Below are 22,561 nucleotides of genomic sequence, written 5' to 3'. Positions count from 1 at the left end.
TCACTTTAATTGAGGAGTTACATTTGTTTCCTTTTAAAGTCCGCAGGAGTATTAATATAGAAAAACAAAAAATCCCTTTAAAACCTACCGGTATATTATTTTTCCTAGTTAAAGCCTGACAGTGAATTTTCTTCTAATCTGTTTTTATTTTTTGACTGGAGTTTTTTTTAAATTTTATGTTCTGTACAAGATTATGGGGGCATCCATGTTGCCTGAGCTGCTGTTAACAGCATTTAGAGATATGCTTTACAGCAGCTACATGGACTATACGAACCTGTGAACAGGAGGGGACCCATTGACTTCTGTGGGAGAGTTTTCTAGACTTCTAGACATGCTCTGTGACCTGTGTAGAGGTCATTGTGCAGGGAGGGGAAGGAGAGGAGCTGTGTCCATCACCTATTGTCAATGGTGGATCCTGTGTTATCTATATATAGAGGTGTTACCTGTCACTGTAATCCTGCCTGTGATAATAATGAAATTATGCTGAGAAGTGATCTCTACAGAACAGGAAGGGTCAGTCTATTGTGAAAATCAATGGTCAGAGTCAGATGACACATTCCCTCTAATTGTTGGTATTTATATATTTGTACTTCATATATTAGAGATCTGGAAGACTTAAGTTTCAACTTATTTTCTTTTATACCACCATTTAGAACGTAAGCTTAGAAAATACACCAGGCAATAGAGAAGTACATTTAAAAAATATATATGGTTTGCCTAGGCCTATATTATCACTAGGCCTGTACATTGCCATAATTGTATTTATGTTTGTCTGCTCTCTTAAATTAAAAGCCGAACATTACGCTTCTGAGAACATCGTGCAACCCAGGGGCGGACATACCGCATGTGCAGCCGGTGCAGCTGCACAAGGGCCCCGCGTGGGAAGGGGGCCCGTTCCTCTGCTGGCCGACTCAGTTCTCAGCTGCGCGATGCTGAGGACTGAGACAGAGGCCCGTGGACAGTAGCTGCGAGCCCATCAGCGGGCCCCCCGTGGACAGTAGCTGGGCAAAGAAAATGTGGGCAAAGAAAATAAAAAAACTATACTCACCTCCTCCCTCGCCTCCGTTCACCCGCCGCAGCCCCCATCCTCCTGTCTCGGTCTGTGTTACAAGTGTACAAGGCTGCACTGGTGACGCGCTGCCGATGGCACGTGACCGCTGCTGCCAATAACTCCTCATTGGTGTGCTGCTGAGGACAGTAGTTCCACAGCAAATCGCTGTTGAGGGCATTGATTGGCTGCAGCGGTCATGTGCCATCGACCGCGCGTCACCACAGCAGCTTTGTAAACACAGAAAGGGATAGGGGCTGCGGAGGGGGAACGGAGGCGCCGGAGGAGGTGAGTATAGGTTTTTCATTTTCTTTGCCCACATTTAGGGACTTAGTTTAGATAAGAATTTAACCCGGAAAAAAATGTGTTACTTGTGTTCTAAACTGGTAATAAAATGTACAATATAAATCTTCCTTCATAATTTTTATTAGTAAGGTTTATTTTTATATGCATATATATGTTTAGGTAACTTTGTCGGTATTGGGGGGGGGGGGGGCGGGGGGGCCCTGGCACATTATCTGCACAGGGGCCTTTTGCAGTCTGTGTCCGCCACTGGTGCAACCTCTTCAGCCTTTCCCTTGTCCTTCCCTGGGTGTCCTCCTCTCAGTCCCACATCCCTTTCAGCACCTAATTAATATATTAATACATATAATTTACATATAAATACACACTGTACAGTGCATTCATATATATGGACTTCATCACAGCAGACGCCCTTCTTCCCAGGGCTACCAACAGACACAGGCGTAACTTGGCTATATGTAAAATCTGGGCATGGGTATTTATGAAACAAAATGTTTGCTTACCTGTTTGGTTGAAAGGTATTGCGTTAAAACACAGATTAGCCCTTACAGTTTTATCGGCATAAGTCACAGGGATTTTATTAGGTTCAAAATTGATAGTGGCCCTTATCTTAACCACTGGACAAGACCTATAGAAAAATAATTTAATATTTCACAAATTGACTAAGTACATTCAAAAATTAATAAGTGAGGTGTTTGGGATAACTGATAGACATATATATATATATATATATATATATATATATATATATATATACTGTTTGGCCTATATGTATAACCATGTACATTCAACAGCGTCAAAACTTGTAAAGCATATAAACTGTACATCTATACAATATATCTTGCATTGAAAAATCAAAACGTTCTATATACATGCTTGAATTATTGAAACACTTAGTCCTGACAACCATGTATAAAGTTTGAATGTAAACCCAGGGAGGTGGCAACCTTGAAAAATTTGGTGGTGTAAAAAGAAGGAAGAATTTCTGGACATGCCAAATGTGTTGCAGTTAAAACTTTTTTCGGAAAATTTGCAGAGCAAGCAGATACTAAAGATGCAAATATTTTTGCACACTATTTTAACGTTTTAATGACTTACTGAAGGACCAAAACATTTCTTAAGGCCCCCACCGCTATATCAGGATATCCATCTCCAGTAATATCCAGGCCTCCATCTACTGACTGACCAAAGAACTGCAGCTTCTGTTTGAAATTGGTCGCTCTTATTCTCTGTAATGGAATTATAACATATATTTAAAGATTTTCATTACTTGAGTTCTGCTTGTGCATTTATAAAATACAATGTTGAACTTTCCTGGAGTAACGTCCAGCAATATTCTACTATCTGGTAGCCCTATTTGTGACTTTAAAATAGACAGTAGTAGTCTCTATGCTACCACAGCAGCCTCTTTGAAAGGTTAAGGCATTGAGTTGTAGAGGTTTACTAGTAGTAGTACCAATAGTCTTATAGTCTTATTATTTGTGCATACCTGTGAAGGTGTTTCACGGATCCCATTTCTATGACTGTTATAAATATAAACACTTCCAAATGAATCTGGATCTTCAAAATGTCCCTCAAGAGGTGCTCCTATGGCAATGTCCTGAAATCCATCATGATTGATGTCCCCAATCTTAGCTATGGTGTAACCAAACCTTGCAAATGAATAATATGGTTGCTCCAGTATAAAAACAAGTGTGAAGAACCCCTGTACAAACATAAAATTAGATCAATAAACACAAAAACACATGTTCAGGTGAAATCCATCAGTAAACTCCCAGAATTGTTTTCCTCTTTACAATCTATCAGTATACAGTACATGGTACTGATTAAAGGGGTATTCCCAAAATCATAAACTATCACCTATCCACAGGAGAAGTAATAATTTTCTGATCAATGGGTGCCTCACCGATCATGAGAATGGGATATTGAACCCCCAGATCCTCCACACGGCACTCCCCGCTGTGAGGAGGAGCTTGAATGGAGCGGTGGTCAAGCATGCACCCGCCGCCCCATTCATTGTCTATAGGAATTATGTAAACAGCCGAGCGCTGGATTTGGCTATTTCCATTATTCCCATAAACTTTAAATAGTGCAGCAGCGCACATGCTCGATCGCAGCTCCAATCAATGTACTCTTCGCCACTTTTTAGCAGTGAGGAGGATCTGGGAGTTCGGGGCCTCATGATCGGTGGGAGTCCCAGCGATGGGGCCAACAGCGATCAGAAAATTATCACCTATCCTGTGGATAGGTGATCATTTATGATTTTGGGAATAACCTTTTAATGACAGTGCATTTTTACCTCAATGCTGAGATTATAAAGATAAACTCGTCCTTCTTCTCCTTTTATATGGTAAAATGGCGCCCCAACCAGAAGGAAATCTGTATATCCATCTTCATTAATATCTACGGTGCAAAGCTGATGACCAAAGTAGGATCCAAGCTGTGTGTTTACAGAATCAAATGGAAAACTTAAAAAAAAATTGTAATTCTTTGTATTGGGATATAGTAACACCAGTAAATAAAAATATATACACTTTGATAACTATAGAAATCTTGTAAACTACAAACAAGTTCCTATATGGAAGCAGAATGTGAAATCTCTCACATAGTCATTTGGTTAGGCGTGACTCCTGGGAGTGGAGGGGGGAGAGTGTACCACCTATAGCACAGCCCCACATTTTTTGTGCTTTAGCCACATCCCCTAGATACGAAGGTTAAAGGGAACCTGTCACCAGCGTTTCACCTATAAAACCAGCAATACCAGGCAGTAGTGGGTGAAAAATCGTTTCAATATTACCTATGATTGTCTTCTTAGTCGGCTCTGTAGCTTTAGTATTCAGCTTTTTAATGTTCCCACGCCGTATGCTAATGAGCAGAAAAGAGTCATATCTTCGTTTGAAAAGAGTCAAATCTTCGTTTGAAAAGAGTCATAACTTCATTCCTCAAGTATTTCCGAGTTTACCCCTCCTCCTTACGTTTGATTGACAGCTCCTCGCCTTTCCCCAGCACACAAAATCCCGCGCTTGTGCTTTGATGTCCTCTGCTGGGGTGTGCGCACAACGGGACACCGGATTATTACGATAAAAGACGCAAAATGTTCGCAGACCGTTATTTAAAGTTTAAGGAGGAGTTTAGGAGATGGGATAACGGCAATGAACTTTTGATAGCAGCGGCCAATGAGGGATAAGTAACGTTCAATAGGTGAAATGCTGGTGACAGGTTCCCTTTAAGCATATGCAAACAGAATAAGTATAGTGCGCAACTACCAATTGTCGCCATGCATTGGTAGCAGCAGTAAAAAAATATATTTATATAGAAATTCTAGACATGCATCTTAGTGTGTGCCTAGCCACACCAGGATCATCCTGTGCTCATGACTATTATCTATCTTAACCCGAAGTGTAAAAAAAAAAAAAGATATTCTACTGAAATACTGTACACCATTTTACAATTTCACTTGCCTAAGGCCCCATGCACACGACCGTAAAAAACAACTCTGTAATTGCGGACCATAGGATAGGTGTCCGTGCCATAGAACCGTTCCGGGAATTATAGAGCATGTCCTACTTTTCTATTTTTACGGGCCGTGCTTCCATACTTTGTATGGCAGCATGGCACGAAAATGCGGCCCGCAGCTGTCGGCCGTACTCGCAATTGCGGGCCTTGATTACAGGCACGAACGTGTTAATGAGGCCTTACCCTGTGTTCTTACACTGATAAGGGCTTATGCACAGGACTGTTGCCATTTTGCGAATCGCAAAACACGGATCCCAGTGGCTTCCGTGGCTGTCCGTTTTTTTTGGGGATCCATACATATAATGGTTTGCGGAACGGACACACAGATACGCAAAAAAAAGGGATATCTGCATGACCCCATAGAAATAAATGGGTCAGTGTGCTATTCGCAAATAAACAGATAGGACACTCAAGAAAACAAAGGTCGAATGCATCAGCCGCTAAAGCCCAAGGGATCAAGAGAGGATAACCATGGTTTACCTGCTCCCCTGTCAGACTCTGCCACAGGTGATAACTCTTAATATCTTCTTCAAAGACAAGGACTTTCCCAACATTGGAATGTCTTGGTGCTCCAGCTATGTACAGGGAAGACAACTGTCGTTGTGCGGTGCTCACGCTGTATCCTGTTTTTGTGCAATAAAATTAAAATCCTGTAATAAAATGTATTCACATTTTGCTAAGATATGTAAAATGATGCTATGATTCATTTAAGGTTTTTTCTATGACTGCTAACAGTGGTTATTTATTTGGAGAAATCCAGGCCTGTTCACATCAGCGTTGCCCATCCGTTGAGGGGTTCTGTCTGAGGTTTCTGTTGGGTTAACCCCTCAATGGAAAGGCAAACAGAAACCTAACATTCCGTTTGCATCCCCATTGATATCAATGGTGACGGAAACGTTGCTAAAGATTTCCATTTGTCACCGTTGTGACAGGGTTCCGTTGTTTTGACAGAATCAATAGCGCAGTTGACTGCGCTATTGGATCCGTCAAAATCTACGGAACCCTGTCACAACGGTGACAAATGGAAATCTTTAGCAACGTTTCCGTCACCATTTATATCAATGGTGATGCAAATGTTAGGTTTCCGTTTGCCTTTCCATTGAGTAATTAACCCAACGGAAATCTCAGACAGAACCCCTCAATCGAAGGGCAACGCTGATGTGAACACAGCCTTAGTCATACACTGATACAAATACAATTGAATAGGGATGGGATCTTAATAAAAGCTCATAAGTTACAAATTGTGATTGTCTTTTTTTCTACATGGTATGACACCAGATATTTCAAATTATTACCAAGATTATATAATATCCCGTAACCTGATAGTATCATTAGTCCCTAGGTGTTGAGTTGTATTACGCAATATCATTCAGTGCCTGTCAAAGATCTGAGGCTCTGTGAATACCATTTTTATGCCTTACATTTAAAATAAACACCAGGAAAAGCTCCTGATGTATATGTGAAATGTAGTCTATGACGGATACCCTAAAAGTGGCATCCATCACCATAGACTATAATGGTACCCGTTTAATGGATACGTCATGAACGCTCTAGACCTCTTTTTATGATGTATCCGTTGAACAAATACCATTATAGTCTATGGGTGACAGATGCCTCTGTTAGGCATCCGTCACAAGCATCCATCACCTATAGGCCATAATGTCATCTGTTTAATATATACGTCATAAAAAATTATTGAAAAGCCCATGATAGATAAGTTAAACCATGGCTTCTCAATCTTTTTCTACTTGGACCTCACCAGCTAGAATTTGATGATGCCTGGACCTCACCATTGGTCATAGTCAATGCCAAAATATTTATCTTAAACTGTGACACCTGAACACAGTAGAACAGTTAAATAAGCACAAGAGAAGTCCGGTATGTTGTTAATCCAGAGATTGCTGCAACAATATGAAGGCCTTTGCAGAATATGACCACTTCTGTCAAAACTCCCCTCCTCAAGCTGCACCTCACCTCACACTTTGAGAAGCACCGCATAAAACCAGGGCCTGTGATGTATGACATGCAGCAGCATATGTGTCCTATAGGTTTGCATGTTAAAAAATTTATTCTACAAGGTATAATCTTTTTGTGCGATCCCATGAGATGGAATAGCGTAGTTTAATATACTATTCGATACTTCAAAGATAAAAGGTATACTAACATATGTCAGCCCAGCAGATGCCAAAAGGACACTCTTTTGACCTCTGTCGGGATAATAGAGCCCTATGGACATGTTTACCCTATATGTTAGGAGCTTTTCTGATGTACACAGTAAATGTAGGGCCAAAACATGGTGTGCACAGAGCTTAAGGCTCTGTTCATGTTTGAGTTCTATTTGGTCAGGTTCCCATTTTTTAATGGTTATAGTAGTGAAGAATACTTCACTATTTTATCTAGAATATAAAAGGAAACCTGACAGACCCATTATAAGTCAATTTCGGAGAAAAAAATCGATCTGATAAAAAGAACACTAAACAGAAAAAGAACACAAAAATTTTTTTTAATAAATAAATAAAGATATATATATTATAGCAGTGACAGTTATTGCCAGCCTGTGGGAGTCAGAAGTTCTGGTAAGAACACGTTTGTTGACTGGTGCTGGGCAGAAGGCCTTTCACCCTGATAGCTAGGGAAGCTATATATTTAGTTAGAGGCTGGATGGCCTAGGGTTTATTTTTTAACTGTTTTGTAAAACCGCTTTTCCTGTATAAAGACAATAAAGCTGGTTGCGGCCAGTTTCAGACCAAATCCACTTTGTTGGAGTGAAAATTCTTAGGTGTACCAACCATCTTACCCTGGAGATGGCGATCCTGTGAGCTAATAGCCTGGCACTTCCTCCCTTTATCTCCTTCTCTCCTTTGATCCTATTTGTCTCCTATTACAATTAAAACTAAGAAATATATAAAGAAATCGTCTAAGTGTGTCCCAGGGGATTAGCCATGTCTGTACCTCCTCCTCCTCACTACTCTTCTGTTGTTTTCTGTAAGACAACTGGCTGGAGCAGGAGACTCCTCCCTTGGCTGTGCCTGCAGACTGCAGTAGGACAAAAAGATTGTTAAGTCCCGCCCTCTAGTCTAAGCCCTGCCCCCTCAGTCGATCCCTAGCCGAAAATGGAACAGATCAGCAGGAGACTAACCTCTGTTCTCTGCAGGATTTGATTAAGGAACATGTAGATCATGCAGACCGACAAACAGTGGGGTAAATATATCTGTTTACATTTATCATTTATTTATAGGTTTAGTGTTCCTTTAAATAGATCATAACTGATCATGACAGATCATAACTCATCTGTCATATCCATTACAAATAACATTTAAAAGGATGTCATAGCGCAAAACTATATTTATAATGGTGTTAAAGTCTTTTCTGTCTGGTTTCCGTTGCTCTTTGACAGTCTGAACATCATAGTTTGCTGTACTATTCTTTCCTAAAAAAAGAGCGGAAATCTGTTCGATCAATTATAAGTCACTCAACTGATTAATCATAGTTCCCTAAATATCAGCAGCCATGACGCGAGTGTGAAGAAATTAAATTATTTGAATTCACACCTTAGGGAAAAAAAATAAGCATATACAAGAGGTGAATGCATTCTCCAGAGGATTGTCTTAAAAAAAAGTATATCACAACCAACTAAAGAGCAAGGGCAGCACCACCTTAAAATTATATGTCCTGCAAGATAAGTTATCACCTGGTAAGCTTGCTCAGTCCATCAAAAGGGAATAGCCCAATTTCTCAAGTATACATTCCAAATAAAGCAATCAAAGACATCTACATGCCATCCCGTGTCTATTTTATTCTACCACACAGTTCACAAAGATGATGTTTCGGCACCAATGATGATTATTGATAAAAACTCATCCATGGAACCTAATGTTGCCTTTGTGTGTGGCAGAATAAAATAGACACTGAATGGCATGCTGATGTCTTTTTTTTTATGCTTTACTCTAGGTTGGCCAATCACCAGCACATACAAACACATTCAAGCACATACCTAAACCCAATGTTGAATCGATGAACTAAGATTGTTCTAGATTTTAGAGAAGTCTTCCATATGAAAAGTAAACTAAACACAGATGAACAGATTTAATGTTAGTACTCACCTAAGTAGCTGTAGTTTACGGTCTTTGAAAGATCCGATGACTCATTGAGAAATCTCACTTTATAAGGTTCAGAACCCGTGAAATACACCATCAAACCCCCCGACCAATCAAAGGCACCAACTGCTCCAAGCACCAAAGTATTCTGCACAGATAACAGTTAAAGTTATTTCATATTATCAAAAAACAATAATTTATTATTATAAATTAATAAATCCAGTATTGTGAGAAATTAGACATGGACCGCACATCCACAAGATATACGTTGATCTGAGCCGCTAGGCATTATTTATAAACATGAACATGAGGTTCTTCGTTAACATTTTGATCAAACTGTATAAGCCCACTTGCCACTTCAAGGTGACCTCTTTCAAAGTGGGTCCCTACTCTATCGGTTGCAGAACCGCATGGTGGACACTGCCACTGCAGCACTGCTCCTGCAGAGGGAGCAACCCGGAGGCCCAAGAGCACCCATGCTATCAGGCTGTGCCAACCCTCCTTGCCTCTGTGCCATGTCCCCCCACAAGTTCAGCACTACAGCAACAGATACTACCCCACAGCACCACAACATGTGAACAGATGGAATAAGCTCACCTTACCATGCGCTCCTAGTGGCCAACTGAGAGCACAAGCAAGAGCAGAAACACTTATGAGGTCATTTCTAAATTAAAATCAGCTGAGTCAAATGTGTGGAGTCTAATGCCAAGTAAAACAAAAACATGAGTTGCAAAGACTATATAATATCAGTATTGTGGGAAACTAGACATGGACCGCACATCCACAATATATACGTTGTTACGGTAAGCAATTATTTTTTTAACCAATTTTACTCTATGGGCTGGTGAATTCAGTGGCCCAAGATGATATCCTGGAGTAAAGAGGGAGGTTTAAAAATAGGAGCAGCACTGTGAAAAGAAAACCTTGCGGTGGGTGCAGAGCTTCAAGAGGAGCGACCGCGCCCCAGGATCTAATAGAAAAATGGATGAGGATGCTGCACTCCAAATTTATCAAAGAGGTTTATTCACCACCACATCTAGGTGCAATGTTTCACCCTTACATTGAGGGCATTTTCAAGCATAACATCATAGTGATTACAGGGTTTAAATAAGGAGCATAGCTCACTAAAAAACAATTTGTGATTATTGCAAACAATATCCATGAATAAAGTGCTATAGTGCAAATACGTAATATTGAATAATAAATGTGGCACAAAGCCGGATCAACAACACATCCGGAATTCATGTGAGAAAATATGTGTTTCTTCATACAGTATAAATATAAAAAATATAAGGTGCATCAATAATGCATTTCATGTGAATATCCTTATCAAAATTAAAAACCAGCTGTCACTCACCATTACAATTAGAAGCCACTGATCACCTTGATCGTCTTAGCATCCGTAATGCGCATGTAAATAACAAATACACATGTATACAAACATTCAGAAAATTATTGTTATACTGTTTACTGGAAATATTTAAGACACATATAGTTGTACTGTATACTGTGTGTTCCAAGGATAATTCATCTGTTGTCTGTTGCGTTCAAACACATCGTAGAGGTGTTTCTACAATCCAAAGGACTCAGTGGAGACGTATATACAGTATTTACATAAAAACATTCCCAGAATTCCCAGAATGGCATTCCAATAAGTTCAGTGGTGAGTGTACAGACTGATACTCTTGTGTGTATCCCACTGAAAAAAAGAGACAAAAATGACAATAATTGCGATAAATGTGAAAATTCAATATTAACACACATAATAATATATAATATTTGTGCTATAATAGTATATAAAGTAATAACCCATATCCAATAAAAGGACATAAGCAGGACTACCCATGTCTCATCATTGTTAGGAAGGCTTCAGAAAACTATGATTTTTCAAAAGAAAGCAAAGAATTTCTGATAGGTTTACTAGAGATTGTTTTGACTTGAAATTTTGTTATTTTTAATGATGAGTATTGTGTCCAATTAAGTGGAACCGCCATCGGGTCAAATGTGGTCCCGACTTATGCCAACTTAGTCATGGCAGACGTAGAGGAGACGTCGGTCTATGTATCCCACCACTTCAGCCATGTCTGGACGGGAGACATGTCTGCTTTGGATTGCTTTTTCAATTACCTAAATGAGATAGATCAAGACATAAAGTTCACCAGAGTGGTCTCTAAACAGAGTCTACAGTTTTTAGACACTAGGGTATATATTGTAGAGGACAAATTAAAAACTGACATATTTGTGAAACCAACCGACTGTAATAATTTGATAAGATACGATAGTCATCATCCTATACCTATGATACGTTCAGCTGCTGCGCATTAAGAGGATAGTAGATGATCCAAATAACCTTAATACTAGACTTGGGGAGATGTCCAGGAAATTTCTAAACAGAGGATATCCGAAACGAATTATACAGGGCCATTTGAATAGAATACATGAACGTAAAAGATCTAATGTACAAATTGAGAAGGTTGATAAACCTAAAAGATTACCATTGATATCTACCTATAACATGCACAGTTCTGCAATTGCATCTATTGTTAACAAACATTGGAATATTTTAACCAACTATTATGAGTCTGTACTTGAATTTAAATATCCTCCTTTAGTTTATATAAAGGATCCAAGAATCTGCAAGATCAGTTAGTTAAAACGGATGTCAGTGACAAACAGTGTAGGATAGGACAACCTCTGAGGGCTGCTACCCTTGCTTGACCTGTGAGTACTGCTCCCTGATAATCAAGGGTGACATCATTAGACATCCTACTACGGGTAAGGAATACAAGAGTAATGTATTTTATACATGTAAAATTGACTATGTCATCTATGTTATTCAGTGTCCTTGCAAATGACTATATGTCGGTGAAACCAGAACCGAGTGTCGTTTATGCCTTAACAATCACAAATCTAGTATCTGTACAAGTAAATGTGAACTACCAGTACCGCACCACTTCGTTGATGCTGGTCACTCTATCAGTCAACTTAGTTTCAGCATTATAGATAGAATTCCTCCATTGAAACGTGGAGGAGATATGGAACGTCTCCTGAAGCAATGTGAATTACGATGGATTCACAAGTTGGGAACGTTATACCTGGCTGGATTACATATGGATTATCCACTGAATGTTTTTGGCTAAAGTTATATATGAGCCCATATGCAACTTGCTAATTGAGTTGCACATCTTGGGTACGTGGGTAGTCCTGCTTATGTCCTTTTATTAGATATGGGTTATTACTTTATTTATTATACTATTATAGCACGAATATTATACAGGGTGGGCCATTTATATGGATACACCTAAATAAAATGGGAATGGTTGGTGATATTAACTTCCTGTTTGTGGAACATTAGTATATGGGAGGGGGGAAACTTTTCAAGCTGGGTGTTGACCATGGTGGCCATTTTGAAGTCGGCCATTTTGTATCCAACTTTAGTTTTTTCAATGGGAAGAGGGTCATGTGACACATCAAACTTATCGAGAATTTCACAAGAAAAACAATGGTGTGCTTGGTTTTAACATTACTTTATTCTTTCATGAGTTATTTACAAGCTTCTCTTTGTTTACAGCCATTGACATGTCGCAGAGGTTAACACGTGAGGAGCGGATAGAAATTGTGTTGATGTCTGGTGAACGCAGTACCCGGGTCATTGCAGCAGATTTCAATGCAAGACACCCTACGAGACCACCCATCTCCCATGCTACAGTTTGCAAACTGCTTTCCAAGTTTCGTGAAACTGGTTCAGTGTTGGATTTGCCCAAATGTGGACGCATGAAAACTGTCACTAATGAAGAAACATCAGTGGCTGTCCTAGCTTCATTCAGCAAGAGCCCAAAGCGTAGCACTCGCCGCATGTCACTGGAGAGGGGCATCAGTCGAACATCTCTTCGGCGGATATTAGCTACTCACAAATGGCACCCTTACAAACTCCAGCTGCTGCAGCATCTCAACGAGGATGACCCAGATCGGCGCACTGAATTTGCAGAATGGGCAAAACAAAAATTGGAACAGGACCCTCAGTTTACACAGAACATTTTGTTCAGTGATGAGGCAAACTTTTATGTGAATGGTGAAGTTAACAAACAAAACCACCGCTATTGGTTTGACACTAACCCACATTGGATAGATCCCTCCAAGACTGTTGGAACACAAAAATTGATGGTATGGTGTGGTATATGGGGTACAAAGATAGTGGGGCCATTCTTCATCAATGGAAACCTCAAGGCCACGGGATATCTGAAATTGCTACATGATGATGTGTTTCCCTCTTTATGCACTGAAGCTGGCACGTTCCCTGAGTTTTTCCAGCAAGATGGTGCACCACCACATTATGGGTGTCAGGTCCGAGCATTCCTAGATGAACAGTTTCCTGGAAAGTGGATTGGTCATCGTGGGCCAGTTGAATGGCCCCCTAGGTCTCCCGATCTGACCCCCTTAGACTTTTATCTTTGGGGTCATCTGAAGGCAATTGTCTATGCTGTGAAGATACGAGATGTGCAGCAACTGAAACTATGGATACTGGAAGCCTGTGCTAGCATTTCTTCTGCGGTGTTGCTATCAGTGTGTGAAGAATGGCAGAAGAGGGTTGCATTGACAATCCAACACAATGTGCAGCACTTTGAACACATTTTGTAAGTGGTCAGAAACTTGTAAATAACTCATGATAGAATAAAGTAACGTTAAAACCAAGCACACCATTGTTTTTCTTGTGAAATTTTCGATAAGTTTGATGTGTCACATGACCCTCTTCCCATTGAAAAAACTAAAGTTGGATACAAAATGGCCGACTTCAAAATGGCCGCCATGGTCAACACCCAGCTTGAAAAGTTTCCCCCCTCCCATATACTAATGTGCCACAAACAGGAAGTTAATATCACCAACCATTCCCATTTTATTTAGGTGTATCCATGTAAATGGCCAACCCTGTATATTATTATGTGTGTTAATATTTAATTTTCACATTTATCGCAATTATTGCGATTTTAGTCTCTTTTTTTTCAGTGGGATACACACAAGAGTATCAGTCTGTACACTCACCTCTGAACTTATTGGATGCCATTCTATGAATGTTTTTCTGTAAATACTGTATATACGTCTCCACTTAGTCCTTTGGATTTTAGAAACACCTCTACGATGTGTTTGGACGCAACAGATGCATTATCCTTGGAACACACAGTATACAGTACAACTATATTTGTCTTAAATATTTCCAGTATAACAATAATTTTCTGAATGTTTGTATACATGTGTAGTTGTTATTTACATCGAATGGGGTAACATCATTAGAATGACTAACGATAATTTCCATGATAATTACGAGATCAGAGATCCCTATAAGATGGTCACTGATCACTTATAGAGCCCCATGGTCGAGTTGTGGCTCTCTACAGTGGGAGTGTGTTGGACTGATGGCCCTGCACACTTACACTGGGGACAAGTGAAATTCAATTGTTACCTGAATACATATCTAAAATCGCACAGTTAGATATGAACCCCTAAATATACTGTAATACACTGCTTTCTCTTATGTAATGCAATTATTGGAGACACAAAGTGATGTTCACTGCATTACATTACACCCTTTGCTTAAGACTATACTGTCTTGGTGTTTAATAACACTCAGTGTATTTGTTATCATTTATATACAAGATTCTGAGGGATGCTCAAACCTATCTGAGCATGTGTGGGATTTTAATATCCCACGATATCTGTTGTGTTCCAGTAGGGCTCAGTTTTGTGAATTAATACACAGCGGTGCTCGGTTTCTCTGGGCATGCGTGGGATTTGACAAACCTGTGAGATGTTCTTTAAACATTTCCTATGACCTAGTAGCCCGCATTGTAGTGGTGCATGCGCGTTATGGCTGCTAAGACGCCTAACATAGCGCGCCTTCACTTTCAAGGCGATCAGTGACTTCTAATTGTATCGGTGAGTGACAGCTGGTTTTTAATTTTGATAAGGATATTCACATGAAATGCATTATTGATGCACCTTATATTTGTCATATTTATACTGTATGAAGAAACACATATTTTCTCACATGAATTCCGAATGTGTTGTTAATCCGGCTTTGTGCCACATGTATTATTCAATATTCAATATTATGTATTTGCACTATAGCACTTTATTCATGGATATTGTTTGCAATAATCACAAATTGTTTTTTAATGAGCTATGCTCCCCATTTAAACCCTGTAATCACTATGATGTTATGCTTGAAAATGCCCTTAAGGTGAGGGTGAAACATTGCACCTGTGGCGGTGAATAAGCCTCTTTGATATTTTTGGAGTGCTGCTTCCGTGTCCATTTTTGTATATACATACACATATAATATATATATATTGTTCATAGTGCAAAATTACAATCATCTTCAAATAAACGGCATTTTTTAAACCCCTATATATAAGGTACATAGGGATAAATAGCTTAATAGAGATGATAAGATCTCACAGGTGTGCATATATTAATTATTGACTCTCCAGCATAGATACAAATAAAAAAAAGAAACAAAGTATAAACATGTGTAATCCTCGGCGTTCTAATGCACGTCAGAAAATTACACAAAAGTCAAAACTCATGATCAATACCTAAAAAAGACTCGAAGTTCATATTAACTATGGGCAAAACACTTCTGCTATAACCTATATCAGCTTATTTCGCACCCAGTCTTATATGCTGGTACTTGCCAGGGCTGAAGTCGTGTAATGTCTGCAATCTGACTAGAGAAGGCACATTTCTATATATATTGAGAGATAGTTGTACCTTATCTTAGGATATCAAACTCCACAAGCAGACTCTAAGCGTCCATTTAACCCTATAATGATACACAAGAGCTCCTGACTAAAGAACTAGCCCCCTGTCAATAGGGCTGTGTTCCTGTAGTGACATCACCCGGAAGTGTCTACTTAAGCTTATCGACATAAATTGCAAAAGTGATTATAGAACTCAGGAGCATGGATCAAATAGGCAGACAAAACTTAGAAAACACAATAAAATAACATAATCTATGTTCTGAGTCTTTTATATGCGGTTGTCATCACCATAAAAATGTGGTCATTTAATATGTCAGATGAGTCTTCACATCTTTGTATAAACAGATATTACTGAGCACGCTTGGTTGACAGATTAAATTGCCTACCTTATCCTTCAAATGAGCTGAAAATCCAACTTCAGCCAAGTCAAATTCCAATGAATCACCTTTAGTTCCTGCAGAGAAACAATGTTTTACCTTACTAGAAGGACAAAAATGGAGGCTATAGTTGAAAGTCAATAGTAAGAGTATTGTGAACCATGCTGAAAAGGTCGCATTGGATGTACTGCTTAAAGGGGTTGTTTGCTATCGAGGGCCACATTTAAGATATATATATATATATATATATATATATATATATATACACACAGTATATTTATATTTAGAGAGAGAGTTCTTCGCTTGGAACTTCCCTCCAGTATAACTCTCTTTTCTAGAGAACTGCCAACATCCACTGATATCAATGGATGTCCGCTAAATTCAATCAGCCTCATGCAACCCTTTAGTTTATGAAATGAAGTCCTCGCTCTGTCATTTCATCAGCTATATCAATAGGTAATTTTAGGACCCAGCAATTGGACATTATTCTCTAACTAAGGTAGTTTTTATTTGCTAACTTTACCTTCAATTCCAGCCATCTTCTGCTGCAAAGATAAGATAAGTCCATCCAGTTTGGAGTAGTCTTCCACTCTTATGATATGGTCCTTTTCCTCAGTAGCTATAAGTTTAAGCTCACTATAGGCCTCTGTACTATTAAATACACCTCCAACCTGTAGAGAATACCAAAAACAGTGGTAGCATCATGAAATACTTGTTTAACTTTTCTTGTTTTGTTTTTTGTATTTTTTATTTTAGGAGCAAGAGTCTTTCTAAATCTAAAAAATAATCCTTTTTGACTATTACCCACAAGTAACAGTGCTATGAAAACCCCCCACTAAAAAGCTAAAAAGTCACACTGCTGTCCAGATATTTAATACTGAATTCCTAGAGCATTGCCAAGGGACTAGCTAGGAGAATCTTCTACCAGGGCATGTAACCCAAGTACTGAGTGCCAAGGGGTTGCCAAGAAATCACTTTGCCTTTCCAAGAGTATTTAGATCTAGGGCAAGGACAACAAACTGACTCTTTACCCGGAATTAAGAGAAGCCCAGCTACCCTCTCAATATGTTTCTGCTTAGTGGCATTTGTGGAAGAGTCAAGAATAGATGTTGGAAGGAATTTGGCAGGTAACTATTATTTTTTTTTCAATTATCTTAATTTTATTAGGATATGCAGTACAACGCAATAACAGGAAGATGACTTCATAATATTAGGTGTTAGCTGTATTGCTTGTGCTTTGTCATTCCTCTGTGAGTAAAAATGCAGTAGGTTTTTTCTGCAGACCTATGTAATATCCCAGAGAACACCTTGTTATATTGCAGATATTGCACCACATAAACTTAATGTTGGGTCTGACAAACTTAGATCTGTTACATCTAACTAACTAACTAACTAACTAACTAACTAACTAACTAACTAACTAACTAACTAACTAACTAACAAGTCTTTACTGAGCAAAAAATGTACAATATGAACAAACCCCAATGATAAATCTTTCAATGGTTTTCATCTTGGGAGAATTTATGACAGTTGTTATGTTCACTGGATCCATGAAAATATCGCCATCTGTCAATACCAGGATTATTTTGCTGGCACTTTCCCTAGATCCATGACTTTCATTGAAAATATTATTCCTGTAATAAAAGATGGACTTGTCAATCATATATGGCTACAGTGACTTTAACACCTTGTATCATGTTTTTTATCTTGCAAAAGATTAGATTAATTGGATGACTTACCTAACCCAACAAGTCCTAAACCACCGAAACCAGATTTCAAGAGTAGAATTGGGATCCATCAACTACAAACCGTCCTCATAAACATAGTAATGTACACTTTCCAAAAAGTACTATATTCCGGGAATGGGTTGGGGGTGGGTGCAATTATTAGCAGGCAACCAAGATAGACACTTTCTGATCTTGTCGTGCTCTTCCTGCAACCATCTACTATATAGCAAGACTGATCACTTTTCCCTTGTGCTTCTGCATGTATACAGACAAAATAGCCTGCCTCATGCCTATGCACCTCTTAGGCTAACAATCCCACACTTTCTCCTAACAGCAGTATTAAAGAGGATCTGTTACTAGTTTAGTAATACACTACCTCCTAGCTAATCTAATAAGCGCTGTCACACTGATAACGCTGGTGAAAATTGTGTCCCAAAACGTGTATTACTTTAAAAGTTATGAGCTTTTCTCTAAATATGCAAATGAGGCTATACTAGACAAGTGGGAGGTAACAGCAGTGATTCTCCTGAGGTGGAGCCTCCTCACAGCCTCTGACGCTGTCCTATCAGCATGAAGCTGCTTCACACAGTGTGAGAGACTGAGGCTGGAGGGAAGGGGGATCAATTCAAATAGCCATATCTCCGGCTGTGGACCACCTAGAACAGTGGTTCTGGTGGCATATGAAAGAGGTCACTAGCCTCACCACAGCTTCTAGGAAGCAATGGTGGGACTTCACCACCCCCTATAACCAGACTGAATCTGAAGCTACCTTACAAGCTAAGGAAGGATTCCCCTTTCCACTAATAGCCTGGACTTTACCTTCCACATCTGTATTTCACTATTGGGCTTCTTGTAATTCCAAGACTGCCTCCCCTGCACCTTGTGCTGAGTTCCTCACACTCCGCTCTTTTTTTCACACTGCTCCCCTACATTGGCTCACAATCGGAAACTGCTGTGTGCAAGTCCCAGTATAATTTAACATCCTGTGATTTGGCCACTGTATTTGCCTCCAATAGTATCCATTCAGGGATGCCCAATACATGGACATATTCACAGACGATCCGTAAAAGTTGTGGACTTTTTGGGCAATCTCTCAAATGAGTAGATGTGATTATGCTTCTTTTGAAGTTGGTGGTTTTAATAATTTTAATTGCAATGATTGTAATCATCATTTTGCAGTTCACAGCAAATTTTGCAAATGTTTCATGTCACTATATGAGCTACAGACATACACTTAGGCCTCATTCATACGATCATGCTTTTGTGTCCGCAATTTATCCGCATATTTGCGGATAAATTGTTGACCCATTTATTTCTATGTTGCGGATCCGTGAATTCTGATGACACACGGATGCACAATAAAAGATTTTTTGCAGACAAATGGAAGGTAACAGATCCATGGTTTTGCGGCCCAAAAAACCACTATGGTCGTGTGTATATGACCTTACAATGGGGAATATCCTTGTCCGTAATTTTGACGGCAAGAATAGAGCTGCATTAAATCTGATTGAATTGGTGACATAGGCTCTGAACTGATGTCTCCGACAGAGAATACTGGGGGTACCCACTTCGCTTCCCACTTCAAGTATACTGACTTTGCCTCAATTTAATTTAAACGTATATCCTTTATGCATCTAGGTGCCAAACCTAACATTGCTCATGTCTGATAGAAACCTCCAATCCCTTCTCCTAGGTGCAGGTCTTGTCACTCTTTCCCTTCCTCTCCTCACCTTTTCTTTTTCCCAGCCTTCTCTTCTCTTCTATTTCCCTTTGTCTTTTGAAAATGCACTTTTGCTACAAAGCCGAATGAAAGCACAGACTTTGTGGCTCCCTAATGCTATAGGTCAAAGTGTGGAACTTGCCCATACCTTCATTTTAAATGGTTCTTCCATACCATACGAATTTTCTAGGGCTACCACTCAATATTTATTTTATACTTTTTTTTTGTATTGCTAGACTAACAGGTAAGCAATGACTTGTTCAGTGTTATTCGTCTTACCTGTTTATTCAATGAAAACTGATTGAAACCAAAAGCGACTTTCCATTCAATGCTACCGTTTCATTACTGAGAATCAAGAAACTTATTTTAAATTAAGCCCAATAAGGGTCTGTTCACATCTGTGTTTGATGTTTCCACTGTTGTGCTCCGTCATAAGAGTAGGCCAACTAAAATGCCGGGATGTGCCTGATCCGTCGCATGACGGACACCAGCGGCGTCCAAGGGCAACCCGTCAGGTTTCTGTCCCTTTGCAGAAAAATAGCGCTGCATGCTGCACTATTGTGTCCGGGAAAAGCAACGGAATCTGCAATGAAGACTTCCAACTAAGCCTCCAACACATATGTGAACAGAGCCTAACAATTAATTAATTAAAACATTTTTTAATAATGCCAACATGCAATTGGTAAAACTAGTATTACTTTCTGATTTGTCCATATATTATTTTTACTTCCATGACTTAGTTAGCTTGTATCTCTTTCTTATATATAGTTGATTTGCATTATGTAAATATCTGTCCTTTGTGTTTGCCTTATTTTGTAATAGCTATTGGGTCCACTATTTGAGTCTGTTTTATTGTTTGTTTTATAGTTTCCCTGTATTTTTATGTACTGTATATATAACTTAGGTGTAAAAAAAATAGTGTTGTGTTTGTTTACCTTCATAAGAAGAAAAGGGCTACCATGAAAAATGTATGGGTTGCCAAAAGTCCCATGTAAAAAAAATTAAATGGAGCTATTTATATTAGCAAGCATAAAAAAGTCACTTAAAGGCTATGTACATCTTTGAAAGCGGGTTTTTTTTTAATAAAAAGATAAATCAGTGTGTTTTGTGCAACATTATATATTACGTTTTTATTAAAAATTATTTTTACTTATTTAGATACAGCTGCTTTGTATCCTGTATACAGAGCAGCTGTATAGCGCGCTAAAACCTGAATCCGTCAGGTCAGCGGCACTGACGGGTTCAGTGTCAGTGGGTCCTGCGTGTCTCTGACAAAAGGGATCCAGCTCTTATCCATCACATCTATGTTATGTATGTTACGTACTTAGATGTGATGGATAACAGGTGGATCCTCCATGTCACAGACACGCAGGACCCGTTGATGACACTGAACCTGTCAGTCCCGCGGACTTGATGGGTACAGGATTCAGCGTAAGATACAGCTGCTCTGTAGACAGGATACAAAGCAGTTGTATCTCAAAAAGTAAAAAATTATTTTTCATAAAAACTAATTGTAAAGTTGCACAAAACAAACTGATTGACCTTTTTATTTAAAAAAAAAATGGTGTACCTTTCAAAGGTGTTCATAGTCTTTAATGTACATTATGTAAAGTTATGCAAAGTAAAATGATCAAAATACAAAATATTGAATAATTTTGCTAATATCACACAGAACTTTCATTTGAAGCCTCAATATACTGTATCGCATCAATGAACCTGTCACAGTATGCTCGAAATGTTACATAAATGCTATACTCACAGAACATGGAGAAGGGCAGATGCTGTTTTCGTCACATTTCCAACTTGCTGAATCTTTTGAATCTTATCTAGAATATAGAGGCTGTCTTGACGACTGTCCTGGATGTCAAATTCTGTTTGTATTATACTTCCATACTGTACAACAGCAAACTCACACTGACAAAGAATGAAAAGGTAAACCGGTTAACTACACGATGAAATGTAAATTAAGATGTTGTTACAGAGTTGAATTATTTTCACTTTTATTGTTTCTCATGTGACCAAAATTTTGGTCTTACAAACCTCAAAACATTTTTCCCATATTTTTGTGATCAGGTTTAATATAAAATCCTTTGCCTTCTGGAAATCATGACTCTTTATGCTTCCAGATCCATCTACAACAATGGCAATCTCCGTTCCTGTCAGGATTGAAAATATTGTGGTCATAAGAAGTGGAATGAAGCAACGTTGTAGCTAAATACACAAGAATTTATAAAACTTTTTATTTCATCATAATAGTATTAGACAGGGGAGAGGTCATCATATAAGTGGTATAAATGCTCTCATGAGCCTGGAAAATAACTTGAAGAGCAACGTCCAATAGATGACATGTATTTATATGTATATATATGAATATGAAATTGGGGTACATCATGCAGACGCAACCCATGCCAATTGCGAGAATATGCTCACCTTAAAGGGGTTGTCTCACCATGACAACTCATTTTGCAAATGAAGCTGGTCCAGTGCTCACCTGATCACCGCTGGTCCAGCTTCTGAATTGCCTGGCAAACAGCTGATATTGGCAGTTGAAGGGGAAATATACAATTTCATGTTACCCATTCAAATAAATGATCAATCATGTAATATATGGCCAAGCCGAGGGTGTTAGTGTGGGAGCCACTGTTTTTTAGCGGCTCCCAATTCTGGTATTAGAAGGGGTCTGGAGTGAGGAAGCCTTCTGTCTGACATCCATGTGCTCTAAGCAGAGATTTGGACACAGGTTGCCTTTAAAGAGGTTGTCTCCCTAAGAGAACTAATAGGGCATATGGACACCATAGGGGGGCTCCTCTACTCAGGAGAGTTGCACATTTTTAGTGGCTCCCTCTCTGGCAGACCCGGCCATTCAGATGAATACTACAATTTAACACCACATTTACGGCGATTGTTGCGGGGGAAATTTTATAGATGACCACAATATGCCCCAGAGATAGCAGCTGATTACCAGGGATATCAGAAGCTGGACCTGCAGTGATTTAGGGACAGATTTGTTTAGTTGTG

General features: G+C 39.1%; 1 protein-coding gene across 1 annotated transcript in view; it reads right to left on the bottom strand.

Moving 5' to 3' along the window:
* Window positions 1–22,561, bottom strand: part of ITGAE (integrin subunit alpha E) — a 116,879-nt gene that overhangs the window by 47,796 nt on the left and 46,522 nt on the right. Inside the window, exons 8-18 of the mRNA XM_075850871.1 lie at window positions 21,584–21,699; window positions 21,303–21,457; window positions 17,577–17,730; window positions 16,620–16,767; window positions 16,106–16,173; window positions 8,971–9,112; window positions 5,348–5,490; window positions 3,651–3,791; window positions 2,841–3,056; window positions 2,450–2,580; window positions 1,855–1,979 (exon numbers count right to left, since the gene is read on the bottom strand). Of these exons, the coding sequence (XP_075706986.1) occupies window positions 1,855–1,979; window positions 2,450–2,580; window positions 2,841–3,056; window positions 3,651–3,791; window positions 5,348–5,490; window positions 8,971–9,112; window positions 16,106–16,173; window positions 16,620–16,767; window positions 17,577–17,730; window positions 21,303–21,457; window positions 21,584–21,699 (1,539 nt within the window). The remainder of the gene's footprint in view (window positions 1–1,854; window positions 1,980–2,449; window positions 2,581–2,840; window positions 3,057–3,650; window positions 3,792–5,347; window positions 5,491–8,970; window positions 9,113–16,105; window positions 16,174–16,619; window positions 16,768–17,576; window positions 17,731–21,302; window positions 21,458–21,583; window positions 21,700–22,561) is intronic.

The sequence above is a fragment of the Rhinoderma darwinii genome, chromosome 2, assembly GCF_050947455.1.
Source record: "Rhinoderma darwinii isolate aRhiDar2 chromosome 2, aRhiDar2.hap1, whole genome shotgun sequence".
Taxonomy (NCBI): Eukaryota; Metazoa; Chordata; class Amphibia; order Anura; family Rhinodermatidae; genus Rhinoderma; species Rhinoderma darwinii.
Note: the sequence above shows the minus strand (reverse complement) of the source record. Positions and strands in the feature narration are given on the sequence as shown.